This window comes from Schistocerca nitens, chromosome 4, assembly GCF_023898315.1.
Source record: "Schistocerca nitens isolate TAMUIC-IGC-003100 chromosome 4, iqSchNite1.1, whole genome shotgun sequence".
NCBI classification, from domain to species: Eukaryota; Metazoa; Arthropoda; class Insecta; order Orthoptera; family Acrididae; genus Schistocerca; species Schistocerca nitens.
This window is the reverse complement of record NC_064617.1, coordinates 958,164,359-958,188,227: the sequence shown is the minus strand read 5'-3', so window position 1 is coordinate 958,188,227 and position 23,869 is coordinate 958,164,359. Positions and strand designations below refer to the sequence as shown.

At 44.1% G+C, this 23,869-nt stretch overlaps 1 protein-coding gene across 1 annotated transcript in view; it reads left to right on the top strand.

Moving 5' to 3' along the window:
* Positions 1-23,869, top strand: part of LOC126252864 (facilitated trehalose transporter Tret1-like) — a 98,036-nt gene that overhangs the window by 16,273 nt on the left and 57,894 nt on the right. The window contains exon 2 of the mRNA XM_049953819.1: positions 15,062-15,396. Within this exon, the coding sequence (XP_049809776.1) occupies positions 15,062-15,396 (335 nt within the window). The remainder of the gene's footprint in view (positions 1-15,061; positions 15,397-23,869) is intronic.

The window sequence follows — 23,869 nt, the reverse complement described above, 5'->3', positions numbered from 1 at the left end:
AATATCTAGTTAATTGCAGCTGCGAAATACTTGGTGCAAATCTACATGCGTGCCATAACTGTTTTACTGTACAACAATGAAAGACTGCAACTACAAAGGAGATTTTCTCTACAATTACGCGCTAGCAATAAACAAAAGCTACACTAATTACACAAACTACAAGAAAAAATCAGAAGATTCCAGTGAGGTATCCTAGGCTAAGGGTCGACATATGAAACGTCCCCTTTTGACAATTGTACACAACTGTGCTTAAACTGACGCACAATATTTTTAGCGCAACGCAATCTGACTTTCAATAATCTCTACAAGAGAATGGCCCTGACTAACATTAACCTGTACTTTTCACAAATCACTTACCTCACAAAAATCTTGGTTACTCCCACTACTGCCATACAGCAAGCGCCACTACTGCCAGCTAAATAAAAGATTCAAACTCTGGAAGGCACTAACTACTGATAGGGATAGTTAGCAAATGAAAGATATTAATAGAGAACAAACAATGTATTTACCTTGATATCATCATATATATATATATATATATATATATATATATATATATATATATATATATATATATATATAGAGCAGTCCATGACAAATTTCAAAACTCCGCCATCTCTCTCCCCACATCCACCACTGCTGGCGGCTCACCTCCAACTGCGCAACGCTACGCGCTGTTCCCAGCCAGCTGCCTAACACTACAATGGCGAGTATTACAACAATGCAAAGCAGCCACAGACTGCACACAGAACAGCCAGTGATTTTCATACAGAGGTGGCGTTACCAATAAAAAAACCTAAACAGCCTACTTACACTGGGGTTACTCAACAATTACAAATTATCAGCCAACTCATCTAAACTACAGCGCTGGCCAAAACACAAATCATAATTATTTTATATTTTACCATATTTCCATGAAGACTTCTGTTCCATGTTCAACAATATTGGCATATCTAAATTAGTCGAATTCTTGGTGGCTTCACACAGCACACCACTTAACTGCCTACTCCATTGTTTTTCCCTCACAGACAGCCACCTACAACTGTGGGCCCAGCGCTGTCTTACTCCAACAAAGCAGTACAGTATCTTCGGCTCTGCGGTCGCGCACAGTCAGCGATCCGCGTTATCGAGCCTATCAGAATCTACTATGTAGGAATCAACATGGATTCCGGAAACAGCGATCGTGTGAGACCCAACTCGCTTTATTTGTTCATGAGACCCAGAAAATATTAGATACAGGCTCCCAGGTAGATGCTATTTTTCTTGACTTCCGGAAGGCGTTCGATACAGTTCCGCACTGTCACCTGATAAACAGAGTAAGAGCCTACGGAATATCAGACCAGCTGTGTGGCTGGATTGAAGAGTTTTTAGCAAACAGAACACAGCATGTTGTTATCAATGGAGAGACGTCTACAGACGTTAAAGTAACCTCTGGCGTGCCACAGGGGAGTGTTATGCGACCATTGCTTTTCACAATATATATAAATGACCTAGTAGATAGTGTCGGAAGTTTCATGCGGCTTTTCGCGGATGATGCTGTAGTATACAGAGAAGTTGCAGCATTAGAAAATTGTAGCGAAATGCAGGAAGATCTGCAGCGGATAGGCACTTGGTGTAGGGAGTGGCAACTGTCCCTTAACATAGACAAATGTAACATATTGCGAATACATAGAAAGAAGGATCCTTTATTGTATGATTATATGATAGCGGAACAAACACTGGTAGCAGTTACTTCTGAAAAATATCTGGGAGTATGCGTGCGGAACGATTTGAATGATCATATCACAAATTTAGCATTGGAGGGCTGCGTGGAGGGTAAAAATCGTAGAGGGAGACCAAGAGATCAATACACTAAGCAGATTCAGAAGGATGTAGGTTGCAGTAGGTACTGGGAGATGAAGAAGCTTGCACAGGATAGAGTAGCATGGAGAGCTGCATCAAACCAGTCTCAGGACTGAAGACCACAACAACAACATAAAATTAATTGTTGGTAAGGCGGGTACCAGGTTGAGATTCATTGGGAGAGTGCTTAGAAAATGTAGTCCATCAACAAAGGAGGTGGCTTACAAACCACTCGTTCGACCTATACTTGAGTATTGCTCATCAGTGTGGGATCCGTACCAGATCGGGTTGACGGAGGAGATAGAGAAGATCCAAAGAAGAGCGGTGCGTTTCGTCACAGGGTTATTTGGTAACCGTGATAGCGTTACGGAGATGTTTAATAAACTCAAGTGGCAGACTCTGCAAGAGAGGCGCTCTGCATCGCGGTGTAGCTTGCTCGCCAGGTTTCGAGAGGGTGCGTTTCTGGATGAGGTATCGAATATATTGCTTCCCCCTACTTATACCTCCCGAGGAGATCACGAATGTAAAATTAGAGAGATTAGAGCGCGCACGGAGGCTTTCAGACAGTCGTTCTTCCCGCGAACCATACGCGACTGGAACAGGAAAGGGAGGTAATGACAGTGGCACGTAAAGTGCCCTCCGCCACACGCCGTTGGGTGGCTTGCGGAGTATAAATGTAGATGTAGAGACATTCATCGTTTACAGTATACTGGTTTCATTTTAATTTATTACTATTCTTATCTTGTTCTTGTGGCACATACAAGTATGCCGCAGTATACTCCTTTCAAGTGTATTGTGCTAATCTCAAGAAATTGAAGAAATCACTTCAGCTTGTTCGTCGCCATAAAAATGCAAACGGACTTGTACTTCTCCATGACAATGCAAGCCTCACATTGGTCTGCGCACCCGAAAAGAGAGAAAAATTCATTCGATTGTTCTTCTTCATCCGCCCTACATCCGGATCACGCACATTCCGACTTCCATCTGTCCCCACTGAAGGATGCATTCCGCAGTGAGCAGTAAGTGGGTGATGGGGAGGCTATTGATGCAGCAAGGCGTTCTCTCCGACGTCGACCACTAGAATGGTACAAGGAGGGCATACACGCCCCCTCCCCTCCCACCCAGTAAGGCACCGTAAGACCGCCCCACTGTACGCAGATCATGTTGAAAAATAGGATTTTGTAACCAAAAGATTGGGAAATAATATGGTGTGTTGGAATCCTGAATAAAACCAACACGCTTTCAGAAAAAAATTGTGTTACATTGCCTACTGAACGCCCTTCGCAATTTACATCCTCTTATCACAGCACAACTGTCCCCAAAGAATTGTTGTTGATGACCAAGAATGAAATGCCTTGGAATAGGACAGGATCTTCTCTGGCATCGCATTGTAACAGATGAAATCCTTTAATCACTGATTTATTATTACGACATCACACATTATCCATAGCACATGTGACCAATCAAGCGGTCCCTAATCGCGAGAAATATTCTTCCACATGGTCCACCGATTTACAGGTACGAATTCCCCTGGGTGCTTACGACCGGGCATATTATCGTACTGCATGAGAAACGAGGGAAGGACACATGAAACAATAAGTAAAAGGGTGGGTACAACAGAGTCACTCATGCATTTGTTCGCGTAGGGGAAGGGAGGGGAGTGGATGGACTGGAAACTGTCAGGGATAAATGTATTTGCCAGGAATATCCCACAAGATATTAAGGATAACAGTTTAACTCACAGTTACAAAAATTTTTAATCAAAAGATTAACAGATAACCATTTTAAAATTGTTGTTGTTGTTGTTGTTGTTGTGGTCTTCAGCCCAACGACTGTTTTGCTGCAGCTCTCCATCCTACTCTATCCTGTGTCTCTTCATCTCCAAATAACTACTGCAACTCACATTCCCCTGCCTCTGCTTACTGTATTCATCTCTTGGCTTCTCTCTACGATTTTTACCCTCCACGCTGCCCACCAGTACTAAATTGGTGATGTCTTGATGACTCAGAATGGGTCCTACCAACCGATCCCTTCTTTTAATCAGGTTGTGCCACAAATTTCTCTTCTACTCAATTCTATTCAGTACCTCCTAATTAGTTACATGATCTACTCATCCAATCTTTAGCATTCTTCTCTAGTGCCACATTTCAAAAGCTTCTGCTCTCTTCTTGTCTAAACTATTTATCGTCCATTTTCACTCCACACATGGCTACAATCCATACAAATAAATTTAGAAAAGATTTCCTGACACTTAAACCGATACTCGATGTTAGCTTCTCTTCTTCAGGAATGGTTATCTTACCATTGACAATCTATATATTATATACTCCCTACTTCGACTATCATCAGTTATCTTGCTTCCCAAATAGCAAAACTCATTTACTACCTCAGGTGTCTCGTTTCCTAATCTAATTCCCTCAACATTACTTGATTTAATTCGACTACATTACGTTATCCTCGTCTTGACTTTGTTGATGTTAATCTTATGCCCTCCTTTCAAGATACCGTCCATTCCGTTCAACTGCTCTTCCAAGTCCTTTGCTATTTCTGACAGATTTACCATATCACAGACAAACTTCAGAGTTTTTATTTCTTCTCCCTGGACTTTAATTCCTCCTCGAAATTTTTCTTTTGTTTCCTTTACTGCTTGCTCAATATACAGACTGAATAACGTCGGGGATAGGCTACAACCCTGTCTTACTCCTTTCTGAACCACTGCTTCACTTTCATGCCCCTCGACTCTTATAACTGTCATCTGGTTTCTGCACAAATTGTAAATAGCGTTTCACCCTCTTCCTTTCTACCCATGCCACATTTAGAATTTGAAGGAGAGTATTCCAGTCAACATTGTCAAAAGCTTTCCATAATAAATGAAAAGCACTAGTTTCGAATGTTGTTCTACCAAGAACCGACGGAAGATTGAATTAAACTGTCTCTAAGTCTACACATGTTAGTAACGTAGGTTTGCCTTTCCTTAACCTATCTTCTATGAGAAGTCTTACGATCAGTATTACCTCGCGTGTTCCTACATTTCTCCACACTACAAACTGATCTTCCAAGACATCGGCGTCTACGAATTTTTCAGTTCTTCTGTAAAGGATTCGTGTTAGTATTTTGCAACCGTGACTTATTAAACTGATCGTTCGGTAATTTTCACGCCTGTCAGAAACTGCTTCTTTGGAACTGGGATTATAACATTCATCTTCAAGTCGGAGGGTATCCCGCCTGTCTCATACATCTTGCGCACCAGATGGAAGAGTTTTTCCATGGCTGGCTCTCACAAGGCTATCAGTAGTTCTAACGGAATGTTGTCTACTCCCGGAGCTTTCTTCCGACTTAAGTCTTTCAGTGCTTTGTCTAATTCTTCTCGCAGAATCATATCTCCCTTCTCATCTTCCTCTACGTCCTTTTCCATTTCCATAATATTGCCCTCAAATATATCTCCTTTGTATACACCCTTTATACTCCTTCCATCTTTCTGCTTTCCCTTCTTTTCGTAGGACTGGTTTTCCATCTGAGTTCTTTATATTCATACAGATGATTCTCTTTTCTCCAAATGTCTCTTTAGTTCTCCTGTAGGCTGTATGTATCTTACCCCTAGTGATATATGCTTCTATATCCCTACATTTGTCCTCTTGCCATTCCTGCAAGTCCTTTTGCACTTCCTGCCAATCTCTGGACATTTGTATTCCCTTCCACCTACTTCATTTGCTGCATTTTTATGTTTTCTCCTTTCATTAGTTAAATTCAATTTCTTCTATGTTATCCGAGGATTTCTGCTAGACCTCGTCTTTTTATCTATTTGATCCTTTGCTGCTTTCACTGGTTCATCTCTCAATGCTACCCATTATTCTTCTATTGTGTTTCTTTCCCCCGTTCTTGTCAATTGTTCCCTAATGCACTCTCTGAAACTCTCTACAACCTCTGGCTCTTTCAGTTGATCCAGGTCCCATCCTCTTAAATTCTTACCTTTTTGCAGTTTCTTCAGTTTTATTCTACAGTTCGTAACCAATAAATTGCGGTCAAAGTTCACATCTGCCCCTGGAAATGTCTTACACTTTAAAATCTGGTTACTAAATCTCTGTCTAAACATTATATAATCAATCTAAATCATTCCGGTATCTCTAGGTATCATCCACGTATGCAACCTCCCCTCATGATTCTTAAGCCAAGTGTTAGCTATAATTAAATTATTCTCTTTGCAAAATTCTGCCAGATGGATTCCTCTTTCATTCATTTCCCCAGAGTCCATATTCACGTGCTACTTTTCCTTCGCTTCCTTTTCCTACTATTGAATTCCAGTCCCCTATGACTATTAAATTTTCAACTTCCTTAACTATCTGAGTAATTTCTTTCATCTTCTCATACACTTCCTCAATCTCCTCCACATCTGCGGAGCTGGTTGGCGTAGAAACTTGTACTACTCTGGTGTTTGTAATTTAAAATTAATGAAGAAAACTCAGAAGAAGATAACAGAATACGCAGAAGGCGATCAAAGGAACCAGAAGGCAGTGCAATTTATATAGCAATCACTATCTGGCAAGACTAAGCAGAAAGTGAATTACGCATTTAGAGAATAACACACGTATGAAAATTTTAGTCGAGGTCCATCCACAATAACAAAACAATTTAACAACATTCAAGCAAATTAAAACAATGGTTCGAATGGCTCTGAGCACTATGGGACTTAACTTCTGTGGTCATCAGTCCCCTAGAACTTAGAACTACTTAAACCTAACTAACCTAAGGACATCACACACATCCATGACCGAGACAGGATTCGAACCTGCGACCGTAGCAGTCCCGCGGTTCCGGACTGCGCGCCTAGAACCACTAGACCACCGCGGCCGGCCCAAATTAAAACAGCTAGGCCCAGTGTAACAATAACGACGCTGTACTATTGTACACATAAGTTAATTTTTTTTCCATCTGATTTTTCGTTAAACCTGTGTAATTAATGTACTGATTTCATTTCTTTTTTGTTTCATGTCATTGTGTTAAGAAAACTGTAAACAAGTTTCAATGTGAATATTAATGTTTATGTCAAATGTCAAGCAATATTGTAATAGAATTGAAATGTAACAAATGTTGAGACTGTTGTAAGATGTTTAAAATTGTAACTGTGTGTCTGGTCCATACGTAGGCAATGTGTTAGGATATGTAGAATGCAAAACCTAAGGTGAATACCCGGCCTGTCAGGGAGCAGTAAAAGGTGGATGGCAGGCGAGCGCGGGAAAATGCACGCGGGCAACGCACGGCACAACGGGTTCAGCAGTAGTAGTTGGAGTTTGGCACTGGTTTGAGCAACGCCTTCTGGAGCGAGGGGGCTCTCCTGGAAGACGTAGCTTCACTGAGCCTCGGGTATGCCGTTCCAACGCCCACACAGCACGGCAAAGTTCCATAGGCACTAAATGGAAAAGTATTGCGGCGCTAAGAAGAATTAAAGTGCCGATACGTCAAGAGCCATAGCTGTGGTTGTATGTGTGCTCTGTGCCTCGCCATCTCGCCGCCCGCCAACCGCCGCATCGATACAAGCAGGTTGAAACTTTTAGTACTGTATTCGTATGGACCATAGAGTGAACTGTTCAATACTAACCTAAATTTTACCAGAACTTTCCCATCATTTAATTATCCTCACAACTAACCTAGACAGGGTCCTTTCCAAATGTTGTGCAATCCGAGTGTCCTGAAATGAAAAATTAAATTTTGTATTAATAATAATTACTTGCAGACCTAGCTATGTTAGAATGGTGTTTAAAGAACTGTTTTGTTAATGAACCAGTAAATGAATAACGAAGGTCTAACGAAGATGAAAGATAACTTTAATATTGATATAGTAATGAAGTTTAATTATTTCGAGACCGATATAAAGGTATTTAAATGAGCAGTAAATAAGATGAAAACAACAGTAACTTATATACTGGAAATCTTGAACCCATAATAAATTCAGTAATCAATTTTTTAATACAGTGATCATAACAGTTTCAGGGTCCCCCCCACCCCTTTTTATTCATTTGAATTCTGAAGTGTTCTAAACTGGTTTGACCAGCAAAAGTTAAAGTCAATATAAAAGTAAAAATTTATCAGTATTTTATCTTTATCAAAATTGACATTTTGTGTGTGTCACGAAAGTGCTATTGCTAGGGTAACCTATGCCCGATTTTAATCAGATTAATAGACAGTATAAAGTTTTGTAGTATACATTATAGTGTAGTGTTATGTACTCATGGTTTTTCCATATCAGTACAGAACGTGAAACTATCAGTTCAATAGATTTTCTGGTTCTAAAATTCTACTATATTATGCAGTGTTACTACTTGTTGTTTTGCATGAATATCTACCAACTTGTACAGGGAAGAAACTCAGTTAATGCCTAATTAGGCTGGCGACCGTTCTATTGTCACATTGGTAGCATCTTCAGTGTTGCTTTTGGTCCATCCCGACGTGTAGTTGCATTTCGGACTTGCTTGACGGATCATTGTTATTACAGAGTGGGTGTAAGTCTGATTTGCCACCATTCAGGTACACGCGGTCGATATCTATACGAAAATCCTTTCTCATAAGGTGAACCTAGCTCACTTACCATAGTACAGGCTTTAACGATTATTGTGTGCCCCACGCGCACGTTACACCAGCACCTCGAAATCTGCATACTGCACCATAATATCTATTCGCTTGTACTAGGGTTTCATGTTGAAGATGTAAAAAATATAAAAAACACAAATATTTGGTTGTTGTTGTTGTCGTGGTCTTCAGTCCTGAGACTGGTTTGATGCAGCTCTCCATGCTACTCTATCCTGTGCAAGCTTCTTCATCTCCCAGTACCTACTGCAACCTACATCCTTCTGAATCTGCTTAGTGTATTCATCTCTTGGCCTCCCTCTACGATTTCTACCCTCCACGCTGCCCTCCAATACTAAATTGGTGATCCCTTGAAGCCTCAGAACATGTCCTACCAACCGATCCCTTCTTCTGGTCAAGTAGTGCCACAAACTTCTCTTCTCCCCAATCCTATTCAATACTTCCTCATTAGTTATGTGATCTACCCATCTAATCTTCAGCATTCTTCTGTAGCACCACATTTCGAAAGCTTCTATTCTCTTCTTGTCCAAACTATTTATCGTCCATGTTTCACTTCCATACATGGCTACACTCCATACAAATAGTTTCAGAAACGACTTCCTGACACTTAAATCTATACTCGATGTTAACAAATTTCTCTTCTTCAGAAACTCTTTCCTTGCCATTGCCAGTCTACATTTTATATCCTCTCTACTTCGACCATCATCAGTTATTTTGCTCCCCAAATAGCAAAACTCCTTTACTACTTTAAGTGTCTCATTACCTAATCTAATTCCCTCAGCATCACCCGACTTAATTCTACCACATTCCATTATCCTCGTTTTGCTTTTGTTGATGTTCATCTTATATACTCCTCTCAAGACACTGTCCATTCCATTCAACTGCTCTTCCAAGTCCTTTGCTGTCTCTGACAGAATTACAATGGCATCGGCGAACCTCAAAGTTTTTATTTCTTCTCCATGGATTTTAATACCTACTCCGAATTTTTCTTTTGTTTCCTTTACTGCTTGCTCAATATACAGATTGAATAACATCAGGGAGAGGCTACAACCCTGTCTTACTCCCTTCCCAACCACTGCTTCCCTTTCATGCCCCTCGACTCCTGTAACTGCTATCTGGTTTCTGTACAAATTGTAAATAGCCTTTCGCTCCCTGTATTTTACCCCTGCCACCTTTAGAATTTGAAAGAGAGTATTCCAGTCAACATTGTCAAAAGATTTCTCTAAGTCTACAAATGGTAGAAACGTAGGTTTGTCTTTCCTTAATCTTTCTTCTAAGATAAGTCGTAAGGTAAGTATTGCCTCACGTGTTCCAGTATTTCTACGAAATCCAAACTGATCTTCCCCGAGGTCGGCTTCTACTAGTTTTTCCATTCGTCTGTAGCATTTGGTAGCATTTTAAAAATAACAATGTTAAGAAATTATTTTTCATGCTTTGAAATTACGCAGTTTACTTGACTATACATCGTGGAGGTGACCTGAAATTTAGTAGTACGGCTCTAGACTTCGAAACACTTGAGAGTGAGTTTAGGTTGTGGCAAATTGTTTAGACCTGCAATACATTATTGTGAATGAGAAACAAACCGGTTCCCGTGAGATCACCGAAGTTAAGCGCTGTCGGGTGTGGTCGGCACCTGGATGGGTGACCATGCAGGCCACCATGCGCTGTTGCCATTTTTCGAGGTGCGCTCGGCCTTGTGATGCCGATTGAGGAGCTACTCGACCGAATAGTAGCGGCTTCGGTCAAGAATACCATCATAACGACTCGGAGAGCGGTGTGCTGACCCCACGCCCCTCCTATCCGCATCCTCCACTGTGGATGACACGGCTGTCGGATGGTCCCGGTAGGCCACTCGTGGCCTGAAGACAGAGTGAATGAGAAACAAATGTAGGTTGGCAATAGTGCATGAACATGTCCGATGTCAGTAATGAGTGTCTTTTGTGAGGCGTTTAAAAACTAAATACTGAGGTGTGAAGACGCGTTTTGATTTATCAATATTTACACCGCATATACAACGACGGAAAAAAATTGCAACACCAAGACGGATTTGGACGACATGAACGAAAATCGGCAGGCGTGTTTCTACATCTGGAAGATGATGGCTGTTCAGATTTCGTACCAGCTGCATAAAAGTGGCGTTTGTAGCGCCACTATTAGGATGCAAATCAAGTTTGCTTTAAATACACGCTGTAACGGTTGTAAATGTTAGTTACCTTTGAGATGGGACGTGGTGAGTTGATGATAGTCCAGAATGCCTTTAAGGTGACCAAGGTGCCATTATCACCACCTCACTGAGTTTGAACGAAGTAGTGTAATAGGGCTGCGGGAAGCTCGACGTTGCTTCTGCGATATTGCTCAGAGGCTTGGCAGGATTGTAAACACTGTACATGATTCATGGCAGCGCTGATCACGAGAATGTACGGTCAGATGAAGACCGGACTCTGGACGGCCGAGAGGCACTACCGAGAGGGAAGACTACTGTGTTCAGAGTTCAGCTGTGGAGCATCGTACTACACCTGCAGCAGCAATTTGAGCAGAAGTTGACACCACAGTGACACAACTAACTGTCAAAAATCTGTTACTTCAAGTACAGTCTGAGTAGGTTCCCTGCATCGTGCAACGGACTGACCTCAAACCACCGCCATTTGCGACTTCAGTGGCGCAAAGCGAGAGTTCAATGCAGGGCGGAGTGGAGCTCTGTTGTGCTTCCTCGCCGGCCGTTGTGACCGAGCAGTTCTAGGCCCTTCACTCCGGACCCGCACTGCTGCTACTGTCGCAGGTTCGAATCCTGCCTCGGGCATGGATGTGTGTGATGTCCTTAGGTTAGTTAGGTTTACGTAGTTCTAAGTTCAATGATGAAATAAAAGAAAGGTTCAGGAGTGTAATTAAAATACAAGGTGAAAGGATATCAGTTATACGATTCGCAGGTGACATTGCTATCCTGAGTGAAAGTGAAGAAGAATTACATGATCTGCTGAACGGAATGAACAATCTAATGAGTACACAGTATGGTACTAAATCTGAGAAAGACGAAGGTAATGAGAAGTAGTAGAAATGAGAACAGCGAGAAACTTAACATCAGGATTGATGGTCACGAGGTCAATGAAGTTACGGAATTCTGCTACCTAGGCAGTAAAATAACCAATGACGGACTGGCAAGGAGGATATCAAAAGCAGACTCGCTATGGCAAAAAAGGCATTTCTGGCCAAGAGAAGTCTACTAATATCAAATACCGGCCTTAATTTGAGGAAGAAATTTCTGAGGATGTACGTCTGGAGTACAGCATTGTATGGTAGTGAAACATGGACTGTGGGAAAACCGGAACAGAAGAGAATCGAAGCATTTGAGATGTGGTGCTATAGACGAATGTTGAAAATTAGGTGGACTGATAAGGTAAGGAATGAGGAGGTTCTACGCAGAATCGGAAAGAAATATGTGGAAAACACTGATAAGGAGAAGGGACAGGATGATAGGACATCTGCTAAGACATGAGGGAATGACTTCCATGGTATTAGAGGGAGCTGTAGAGGGCAAAGACAGTAGAGGAAGGCAGAGATTGGAATACGACAAGCAAATAATTGAGGACGTAGGTTGCAAGTGCTACTCTGATATGAAGAGGTTAGCACAGGAAAGGAATTCATGGCGGGCCGCATCAAACCAGGCCGCATCAAACCAGTTAGTGGACTGATGACAAAAAAAAAAAAAAAAAAAAAAAAAGTTCTGGGGCACTGATGACCTCAGCCGTTACGTCCCATAGTGTTTAGAGCCATTTGAACCATTTTTGTGCTTTCTGATAAAAGCTGATTCTGCCTCTGTGTCAGTGATGGCCATGTGTTGATCAGAAGGAGGCCAGTTGAATGCCTGCAATCAGTCTGTCCGCGTGGAAGACACACTGTACCTGTACCTGGAGTTATGGTCTGGGATTCAAATGGTTCAAATGGCTCTGAGCACTATGGGACTTAAGTTCTGAAGTCATCAGTCCCCTAGAACTTAGAACTACTTAAACATAACTAACCTAAGGACGTCACACATATCCATGCCCAAGGCAGGATTCGAACCTGCGACCGTAGCGGTCGCGCAGTTCCAGATTGTAGCGCCTAGAACCGCTCGGCCACTCCGGCCGGCGGTCTGGGATTCGATTTGGTATGACAGCAATGGCACTCTCGTGGTTATCTCACGCACCTTGACGCAAAACTGTACGTCAGTCTGGTGATTTGACTTGCTGTGCTGCCATTCATGAACAGCGTTCCAGGGGGAGTGTTCCTACAGGTTAGCACCTGTCCACATAACGCTGTTGTACCCCAATGATGTCAACACGTTACCTCAGCCTGCTCGGTCATCAGATCTGTCTCCAACCGAGCACATTTGAGACATCTTCGGACGGCAACGCCATTGTCATCCAGAAACAGCACTAACCGTCCCTGTACTGACCAACCAAGTGAAACAGTCATGGAGGTCATCCCACAAACTAACATCTGGCACCTATACAACACAATGCATGCTTGGATTCAACATCCTGGCGGTCACACCGGTTGTTAATGTACCAGAATTTCATATTTGCAATGGCCTGTCTCGCACTTACATTAACCTGCGATTTTTCAATGTTAATCACTTAAATATGTTACCTAGACACATGTACGAGGTGTGGCTAGAAAAAAACCGGACTAGTACTGGTGAAACAATAAAACGAATGCAACAAGGCTGAAAGTCGCGTGGCCTGTCACGTGACTCTCGCTCCGCCTACTGCTCGAGTTTCATCTGCCTCCTGCACTCAGTCTGCCCGTGGCGTCTGTTTTAAGTAGTTGACGTTTTGTCTGTGCGTCGGAAAATGTTGAGTGTACAGAAAGAACAGCGTGTTAACATCAAATTTTGTTTCAAACTAGGAAAATCTGCAAGTGAAACGTTTGTAATGTTACAACAAGTGTACAGCGATGATTGTTTATCGCGAACACAAGTGTTTGAGTGGTTTAAACGATTTAAAGATGGCCGCGAAGACACCAGTGATGACACTCGCACTGGCAGACCATTGTCAGCAAAAACTGATGCAAACATTGAAAAAATCGGTAAACTTGTTCGACACTTTCCTTGTCAACTCCTGTTAACTCAGACACTGCTCTGATCGTTAAACGGCGATCTTGTCGAACAAGTTTACCGATTTTTTCAATGTTTGCATCAGTTTTTGCTGACAATGGTCTGCCAGTGCGAGTGTCATCACTGGTGTCTTCGCGGCCATCTTTAAATCGTTTAAACCACTCAAACACTTGTGTTCGCGATAAACAATCATCGCCGTACACTTGTTGTAACATTACAAACGTTTCACTTGCAGATTTTCCTAGTTTGAAACAAAATTTGATGTTAACACGCTGTTCTTTCTGTACACTCAACATTTTCCGACGCACAGACAAAACGTCAACTACTTAAAACAGACGCCACGGGCAGACTGAGTGCAGGAGGCAGATGAAACTCGAGCAGTAGGCGGAGCGAGACTCACGTGACAGGCCACACGACTTTCAGCCTTATTGCATTCGTTTTATTGTTTCACCAGTACTAGTCCGGTTTTTTTCTAGCCACACCTCGTATTCCAGAAATTTCATTAATGCAAATTATTTGTTTGTGTAGCGATTTGTGGTATATTACCAGAATGAGACTTTCATTGTGTAGCGGAGTGTGCGGTGTTATAAAACTTCCCTGGCAGATTAAATCTGTGTGCCGGACCGAGACTCGAACTCGTGACATTTGCCTTTCGCGGCCAAGTGCTCTACCAACTGAGTTACCCAAGCACGACTCACGCCCCGTCCTCACAGCTTTACTTCCGTCAGTACCTCGTCTCCTACCTTCCAAACTTCGCAGAAGCTCTTCCTGCAGGAAATAAAGCTGTGAGGATGGCCCGTGAGTCGTGCTTGGGTAGCTCAGTTCAAATGGTTCAAATGGCTCTGAGTACTATGGGACTTAGCCGGCCGGGGTGGCCGTGCGGTTCTAGGCACTACAGTCTGGAACCGCGCGACCGCTGCGGTGGCAGGTTCGAATCCTGCCTCGGCCATGGATGTGTGTGATAGGTTAGTTAGGTTTAGGTAGTTCTAAGTTCTAGTCCCATAGTGCTCAGAGCCATTTGAAATATCGGACTTAACATCATATCTCGCGTAATGATCACAACGAAAAGATCCGAGAAATTAGAGCAAATACGGAGACTTACAAGCAGTCGTTCTTCCCACGCACAATTCGTGAATGGAACAGGGAAGGGGGGATCAGATAGTGGTACAATAAGTACCCTCCGCCACACACCGTAAGGTGGCTCGCGGAGTATAGATGTAGATGTAGATGTGGTCATCAGTCCCCTAGAGCTGAGAACTGCTTAAACCTAAGGACACCAACCACATCCATGCCCGAGGCAGGATTCGAACCTGCGACCGCAGCGGTCGCGCGGTTCCAGACTGAAGCGCGTAGAACCGCTCGGCCACTCGGGCCGGTGGTTGCTCAGTTGGTAGAGCTCTTGCCCGCGAAGGTCAAAGGTCCCGAGTTCGAGTCTCGGTCCAGCACACAGTTTTAGTCTGTGGCGTATTATATTGAGTGGGACCTTAGACATTTTGTTCTCGACCACAAGCACGTAATTAAGATTCTTTTGCCTCGCTGTGGCAGTGAGCCTGGGGATGATGTCGACGGGCATCGTGCTGGCGTGGTCGTCGCCGGCGGTGCCCAAACTCCCCCACCTGACGGCCGCCGAGGCGTCGTGGGTGGGGTCTCTGCCGTCGCTGGCGGCGGCGCTGGGTCCCTGGGTGGGCGGCTGGGCGGCGGACCGCGTGGGGCGGCGCACCACGACGCTGATTGCAGTGCTGCCCATCAGCGCCAGCTGGGTCGCGCTAATGTTCGTCGAGTACTCGCCCACCTGGCTCTGCGTCGTGCGCTTCATCTCGGGGCTCGGTATCGGCGTCGGAAATCCAGCGCTCAACATGTATGGTGCCGAGATCTTCCAGGTATGAGTGTTTGGGAGTGTCTATCAAATCCTCTCGGTAATAAACGGAAAACTGAGAACATCTTACGTAACGATCAGTTTGGCTTTAGGAAAGGTAAAGGTACCAGAAAGGCCCTGCTGGAGTTACGCCTGATAATTCAAGCAACACTAAAGAAATACTCTGAGGGGACAAAAGTCATAGGACAGCGACATGTACTGTAACTGGGTAACCTCTTTTGATGCTAGTCGTCAGGATGAGCATTACTGCAAAGGGTATTTGATTCTGAAGCATTATGTCAGGGTGAAAAACACAAAATAAATTGAAACTTCCTGGCAGATTAAAACTGTGTGCCCCACCGAGACTCGAACTCGGGACCTTCGCCTTTCGCGGGCAAGTGCTCTACCATCTGAGCTACCGAAGCCCGACTCACGCCCGCTACTCACAGCTTTACTTATGCCAGTATCTCGTCTCCTACCTTCCAAACTTTACAGAAGCTCTCCTGCAAACCTTGCAGAACTAGCACTCCTGAAAGAAAGGATACTGCGGAGAATTTGGAAGGTAGGAGACGAGATACTGGCAGAAGTAAAGACGTGAGTACCGGGCGCGAGTCGTGCTTCGGTAGCTCAGATGGTAGAGCACTTGCCCGCGAAAGGCAAAGGTCCCGAGTTCGAGTCTCGGTCGGGCACACAGTTTTAATCTGCCAGGAAGTTTCATATCAGCGCACACTCCGCTGCAGAGTGAAAATCTCATTCTGGAAACATCCCCCAGGCTGTGGCTAAGCCATGTCTCCGCAATATCCTTTCTTTCAGGAGTGCTAGTTCTGCAAGGTTCGCAGGAGAGCTTCTGTAAAGTTTGGAAGGTAGGAGACGAGGTACTGGCAGAAGTAAATTTGTGAGGACGGGGCGTGAGTCGTGCTTCGGTAGCTCAGATGGTAGAGCACTTGCCCGCGAAAGGCAAAGGTCCCGAGTTCGAGTCTCGGTCGGGCACACAGTTTTAATCTGCCAGGAAGTTTCATATCAGCGCACACTCCGCTGCAGAGTGAAAATCTCATTCTGGAAACATCCCCCAGGCTGTGGCTAAGCCATGTCTCCGCAATATCCTTTCTTTCAGGAGTGCTAGTTCTGCAAGGTTCGCAGGAGAGCTTCTGTAAAGTTTGGAAGGTAGGAGACGAGGTACTGGCAGAAGTAAATTTGTGAGGACGGGGCGTGAGTCGTGCTTCGGTAGCTCAGATGGTAGAGCACTTGCCCGCGAAAGGCAAAGGTCCCGAGTTCGAGTCTCGGTCGGGCACACAGTTTTAATCTGCCAGGAAGTTTCATATCAGCGCACACTCCGCTGCAGAGTGAAAATCTCATTCCCACTAAATAAATTACTTTTTCTCTCTTAACAACAACAGGGTGGGTTCTTCCTTGGCTCGGGTATGAGGTAGAATGAAACAACATTTTTACATAAGATAACTTTTATTGATAGATTTGTACGATGCTTTCCTTACTGGATTGTTCTGGCTGGGAGAGCGGCAGCTGTGTCGTTTGCGCAGCGTTCTGCTGCGTGAGTGGCGGCGCCTGATTACGCCTGGCGGTATGTATCTCGCGTCGCTGTTTCGCCCAGTTGACTGGAGACGCGCATCGTGAGGTGGCCCGTTTAATTATTGCGAACGAAGTCGTGAATCAGATGGTGATACCTTGGATGTGGCGTCCCAGTGTTTCTCTTCTCTATGCGGCCGCGTGTGTCAGTGTTGTGCGTCGGCCAGCGGAGCGGCGCGGCGGGGGAAGGCCAGTGTCCTGGACTTGAACAACGGACTCCAGCCTGCCACTCTTCGGCTGTCAGATCTTCATCACCAGCTCACAGGTGACTGCTGATGTGAGGCCGTCTCCTTCCCATCCTCACGAGTTACCCGGGTACGTAAAAATCAGTCGTCAAATACCTTCTAACTTCTGTCTTCTGGCGGCGAGGCTGCTGCTTGCTATTCCATTACAGCGGCGGACTTGGTGCTTCTGTGTAAGATGTATTCTCTTCCTGCATGACGGTCTTCAGCACCGACTCAACTGTACTGGAACTGAACTCGAACCGAAACTGAACTGAAAACTACTGTCGGGCCCACTGCGTCTCGCGTATTTATTCACTTCAGTTCGCTGGAGGTGAATGACTTCACGGTCATTGCCTCTTCTGTCATGGTGAAAAGCTTCTCGAAGAATCTTCTTAACGTCGGTCATTGGCTCTTGGAATGTAAGCGAGGGCCTTTGATCACATGTGACAATTGAGAAACACGTGAGCCGGTCGGGCGATGCCCTGACGGCTGAATCGACAGCTTCCGCTTATGTGGGGAGGGCGATGGCTTCTCCTGAACGTGCTGACTTGCAGGCGCCGGCCGTTGCCACTGCTGCTCTGCCCACTGTTTGCCAGTGTGTAACTCTTCTAAATTAAACTAAATTTTTCATTTGTTTTCTAATTTCTACTTCACTTCACATTGATTTCACTAATTTATTTACCTATCTTAAGCACCACTCAACAGTACGTATACAGATCGCGGTAGTATCTTGTACACAAGATATAAAATACAGGGAGCGAAAGGCTATTTACAATTTGTACAGAAACCAGATGGCAGTTATAAGAGTCGAGGGGCATGAAAGCGAAGCAGTGGTTGGGAAGGGAGTGAGACAGGGTTGTAGCCTCTCCCTGATGTTATTCAATCTGTATATTGAGCAAGCAGTAACGGAAACAAAAGAAAAATTCGGAGTAGGTATTAAAATCCAGGGAGAAGAAATAAAAACTTTGAGGTTCGCCGATGACATTGTAATACTGTCAGAGACAGCATAGGACCAGGAAGAGCAGTTGAACGGAATGGACAGTGTCTTGAAAGGAGGATATAAGATGAACATCAACAAAAGCAAAACGAGGATAATGGAATGTAGTCGAATTAAGTCGGGTGATGCTGAGGGAATTAGATTAGGAAATGAGACACTTAAAGTAGTAAAGGAGTTTTGCTATTTGGGGAGCAAAATAACTGACGATGGTCGAAGTAGAGAGGGTATAAAATGTAGACTGGCAATGGCAAGGAAAGAGATTCTGAAAAAGAGAAATTTGTTAACATCGAGTATAGATGTAAGTGTCAGGAAGTCGTTTCTGAAAGTATTTGTATGGAGTGTAGCCATGTATGGAAGTGAAACATGGACAATAAATAGGTTGGACAAGAAGAGAATAGAAGCTTTTGAAATGTGGTGCTACAGGAGAATGTTGAAGATAAGGTGGGTAGATCACGTATCTAATGAGGAGGTATTGAATAGGATTGGGGAGAAGAGAAGTTTGTGGCACAAATTGACTAGAAGAAGGAATCGGTTGGCAGGACATGTCGCGAGGCATCAAGGGATCACAAATTTAGCATTGGAGGGCAGCGTGGAGGGTAAAAATCGTAGAGGGAGACCAAGAGATCAATACACTAAACAGATTCAGAAGGATGTAGGGTGCAGTAGGTACTGGGAGATGAAGGAGCTTGCACAGGATAGATTAGCATGGAGAGCTGCATCAAACCAGTCTCTGGACTGAAGACCACAACAACAACAACAAGATATAAAAGGGCGCAATGTTGGACGAGGTGTCAGTTGTACTCAGGTGAATAATGTGAACTGGTTTCCGACGTGATTATGGCCGCACGATGGGAGCTAGACGCATGGGGCATACTATCTAGGAAATCGTTAGGGAATTCAATATTCCGAGATCCACAGTGTAAGGAGTGTGCCGAGAATACCAAATATCGGGCATTATCTCTCTGTGGGCAAGGCAGTGCGCGACGACTTTCAGTTGGTGAACGAGATAAGTGGCGTTTGCGTAGAGTTGTCAGTAGTAACAGACAAGTAGCACTGAGCCAAACAACAGCAGAAAAAAAAGAGCGACGTGCGACGAACGTATCTGCTGTGACAGTGTCATGAAATTTGAAGTTAATGATCTTGAAACGCCCGCTAAATCACGCAGGGCTAACAGGTAATTAGGGTTGTGGAAAGGGCCAAGGGAGTGCGGTCGGATTCATTTCACAATTGTAATTTATTACCATTTACTTCACAAATACACTTTTGAAAGAATTAAATTTGCTTCGTGGCTGAAGGCCTCCAAACAGATGCTTTAGAATAAGTTCGATTTTGAAACGACATGACACACAGTTAAATTTACGAATAAGATGAATCGTATACATATATGAGATCAGCATGCAGAGCGGCTGAAGGCCGCCGGATTAAATCTTCAAAATTCCAAATATACTATGATGATTACTGAAGGCAGAAGGCCACAATGTTTTAAGATGCTAAAAAGGGCTGATGGCCCGCAAGGTGCACAGAAAGAGATAAATAAACGCAATAAAATGACTGAAGGCCACAAGGTTAAATTCGGAAAATAAAGGAAATATATATATTACAACAATCGGTAAAACAATACATTAAGTTTACAAATTTCCTTTTGCAACACCGACGGCGGAAGGCCCACAATAACTTGTAAAATCTTTCAGAGGAAATTACAATATCCTTTCAAGAGCAGAAGGCAATAATGCTTGGACTTGAAGGAAACTCTGAGAACATGATTCCAGGGCTGAAGGCCCTCAATTAACCTTGCCAAATTGAAAATATAAAATACAATAGAGCCCCAAACATCACTTTAAAATAAATTACAACAACATTGACACTGGCAAAGAAAAATTAAGGGAACAGCATATGACATCTCCTTCACTTTATGAATGCATATGATTTACTTACCGGTGCGTTAATATAATTACTTATATATTTGCACCTGGAGTGGACGTAAGTAAGGGAGATGCATAACAAAGTATTTTTGTTGTACTTATCTTGTAATTTGCCTGAGTCGGGTAGCTGATGATTCCTTCTAATTAAAACTCCAGGTCATACAATTTGCGGTGGTTTATTTGTTGATAATAACATTTTTCCAAAGTCATTGCAGAATACATCAAACTTCACATATAGTCTCTTTGACAATTCAACAGCTGACAGACTGACTTACTGACCAAAAAGACTTGACTACAAAGTGAACGCCTAGGCGAACTGACTCTGCATTGCCGCGTTTGCTTATATATATTCCAAACAATGAGTGTTTATTACTTCAATTATTACACCATTGTGAAATTCATAGTTACAATTAAAAGTTACAAATATAGAAAAGGTTGACAATCAAATTACTTACAGCATAAAATATTAGTTCATTACAGATGAGTTTTAGGTTAAAAATTGTATAATTTAAGACTGAAAATTAAATATGATTTTTTACAATAATGCGTTTAATTAATTTAATAAATACAAATCAATTACCGATCAGAAAATATTGCTAACATTTACGTAATAGTTGAGCGGTCTAGGACGCTGCAGTCATGGACTGTGCGGCTGATCCTGGCGGAGGTGCGAGTCCTCCCTCGGGCATGGGTGTCTGTGTTTGTCCTTAGGATAATTTAGGTTAAGTAGTGTGTAAGCTTAGGGACTGATGACCCTAGCAGTTAAGTCCCATAAGATTTCACACACATTTGAACATTTTTTTACGTAATATATACACAAGTTGTTTAACCTCTTCAATGGCTCATAACTTTGAAATATGCATCCAAACGTAAGTAATGGAGTTAATTACATGTGCTAACAATGATTAATTAATTATTTTAGTAATGGTATTAATTATGGTTTACAAATTTGGGTTTGAAATCACATATCACTTGAAATTACGTGAAGTTAAATTTGGTTCTTGCTTTTTGATCGATTTACAATAACGTTTTCCAAACTGAACTTTCGAGATCTAATTGCAGTTAATTAACGAAAGTAATAATGATGCTAACATTTATAACTACTTCTAATCAAATTAATTACATACTGATTATTATAGTTCTGAGTAAATGTTGATGGTTCATAGTGATTATTATGTTACACATTATTTAATTACTCGTAAATTTTGTTTAAATGTCATTCATAGTATTATATAGTACAATTACATAACAGGAGAAGGTGCCATAGTCGCATGATTTTTATTCTTTGTGTAACAGAAAATACCGATACCCGGCTACAAATTCCGGGTATCGAATATTATTGTAATTCTGCGGGGGGGGGGGGGGTATGTTAAAAGCACTCAGGAGCCTCCAGGGGATCAGTCTGCCCTCCTTCACTTAGGCGAGACAGGCAGTGAGCCCAACTACACTCGATTCGTCCGAACACAACCAAGGGACAGTCAGAGACCGACCGACCAACCGCTTGCTTGCCACGACGGAGTACACGAGAATTCAAGCCCCCAAAAAAGTTACAAGTATCACTATCCCCAAACAAACGCGTATGTGAACAGAGCTGCCAAAACTACACACCACGTTGGGCGGCAACAACCGATGAAGAAAAGACACTGCCTAAATATTACGCTAGCGGCCAGGGCAGGTAACCAGAACACTAACGGCCACAATGCGGAAAATACCGCCGGTGCACTTAACTATCGATAAATTAATTTAATCAGTTCAACCTGACGGCGGCTATCTCGAACACTTCACTCGTTGTTGCTCACAGGAAAACCTCCACAACAGCAACGCCGGAACCAACAATGTAATGCTCAAAACCACTTAACCTTCACGTCCTGGGTCGGCGAGTGACGATGCTCGTACCGATCAAAAATGGCTCTGAGCACTATGCGACTTAACTTCTAAGGTCATCAGTCGCCTAGAACTTAGAACTAATTAAACCTAACTAACCTAAGGACATCACACACATCCATGCCCGAGGCAGGATTCGAACCTGCGACCGTAGCGGTAGCTCGGCTCCAGACTGTAGCGCCTAGAACCGCTCGGCCACTCCGGCCGGCTCGTACCGATCGGACAGCTCCAGATAGACTCCAACACTGCGTAGAGACCGCCAGCGGCGTAGTCGACCACGCCACACGGAGACGTCCTCGGACCAACCGACCGATCAACAATCCACCAAAAGTCAGGCTCGGCATAAGTGATGCGTGGCAGCAACGGTCGGGAGGGCGACGTCCACGCAGGACTCACTGCTGCTGCAAGCCGGCGACTGGCTGGCCCGGGCTGCTCTCCAGACGCGTTGCAACTGACTGCCAGGGCCCAACTCACGACCAGAACTGCCGCCGTGAACTCTCCTCATCCCACGTCCCGATTTTTTTTTCCTTTATTGATTTTCAATTCCCCCCGAAGGGGGCGGGCTGGCAGCAGCTTAGTACGCTGCTCTACAGCCTACAGAATTTTATTTTAAAAACGGAAGAAGAAAAGAAACAAGAAAAACAGGCGATAAAACGGTGACGTAAAGTGTAAAATGGCGGAAAAATGCGGAAAGTTAAAACAGAAAGCAAAAGGGGTTGGCAATGTTAATAAGAGACACAGGAATCAGACAAGTAACATAGTACACACACAATTAAAAAACACGGCGACAGTCTGGTTTCTGTTCGCAAGAGATAAAAAGCACACCCAGCGACAGTATGATGGCCGTTCACAACACTTCCCAAAAAACACAACATGGAATACTCACTGTAAAACACTCACTGTAAAACACGGCACGAAAAGGGCGGCACAAAGAAGACACTCCCGAGCCAAAGGCAGATGGGAGGGGGGGGGACCTGGAGGAGGGGGAAGAACAAGGAGGGAGGAAGGAAAAAAACGAAAAGGGGGGGAACCAAGGAGGGAGAGGACTAATAAAGGGGGAGAGGGGCAGGGCAGACGCGAGAGGGAATGAGAGGAGGCAGAGGAGGGAAATGCAAAAGGACTCGGGGGAGAGAAGGGGGCAGAGAGAGGGGAGTTGGGGAAAAAAGAGGATGGAATGGGGGGAGAGGGAGCCCGGGAAAAGGACAGAGGAAATGAGGGGGAGTGAGGATCAGAGTTGATAGGAGGGATAAATAGAGGGAGAGAGGCATCTTCCGGGAGGGGGAGTTGATGGAAGCCACCTTGGGAAAGGAGATGAAGGGTGTAGAGATGGAGGGTAGGGGGGACACAACAGTGAAGACGTGGCAGGGGGCGGGGACGGGAGAGGAGAGGAGCAGCCAGGGGTGAGGGGGATCAAGGCGGCGGGAGGTGTAGAGTATGCGGATATGTTCGAGGAACAGGAGCAGATGGGGGAAAGGAATGAGATCATAGAGGATCCACGTGGGGGACGGGAAGCGTATACGGAAGGCGAGGCGGAGTGCATGACGCTCAAGGATCTGGATGGACTTATAGCACATTCCGACTGACTCCCTCAGCATGCCGACAACATCTAAAATAGTCGTCAGTGAAAATAACGCCAACTACACACATAACCTGACAAACACTTGCACGAAGACCTGAGCGATACTGAACAGTAAGTAAGCAAACATGAAGACAAGTCGGGAGTCGATGCACATACATACACAGCCGACTCATGAACGATCAGTGAGCCAAAACGCGTCGTCCGGCTCAAGTGATGCGTGGCAGCAATGGTCGGGCGAGCCATGCCGACGCAGACCTCACTGCTCCAACCCGACTGCACTAGTTACAACTCCCTGACTGGCAGGCCCG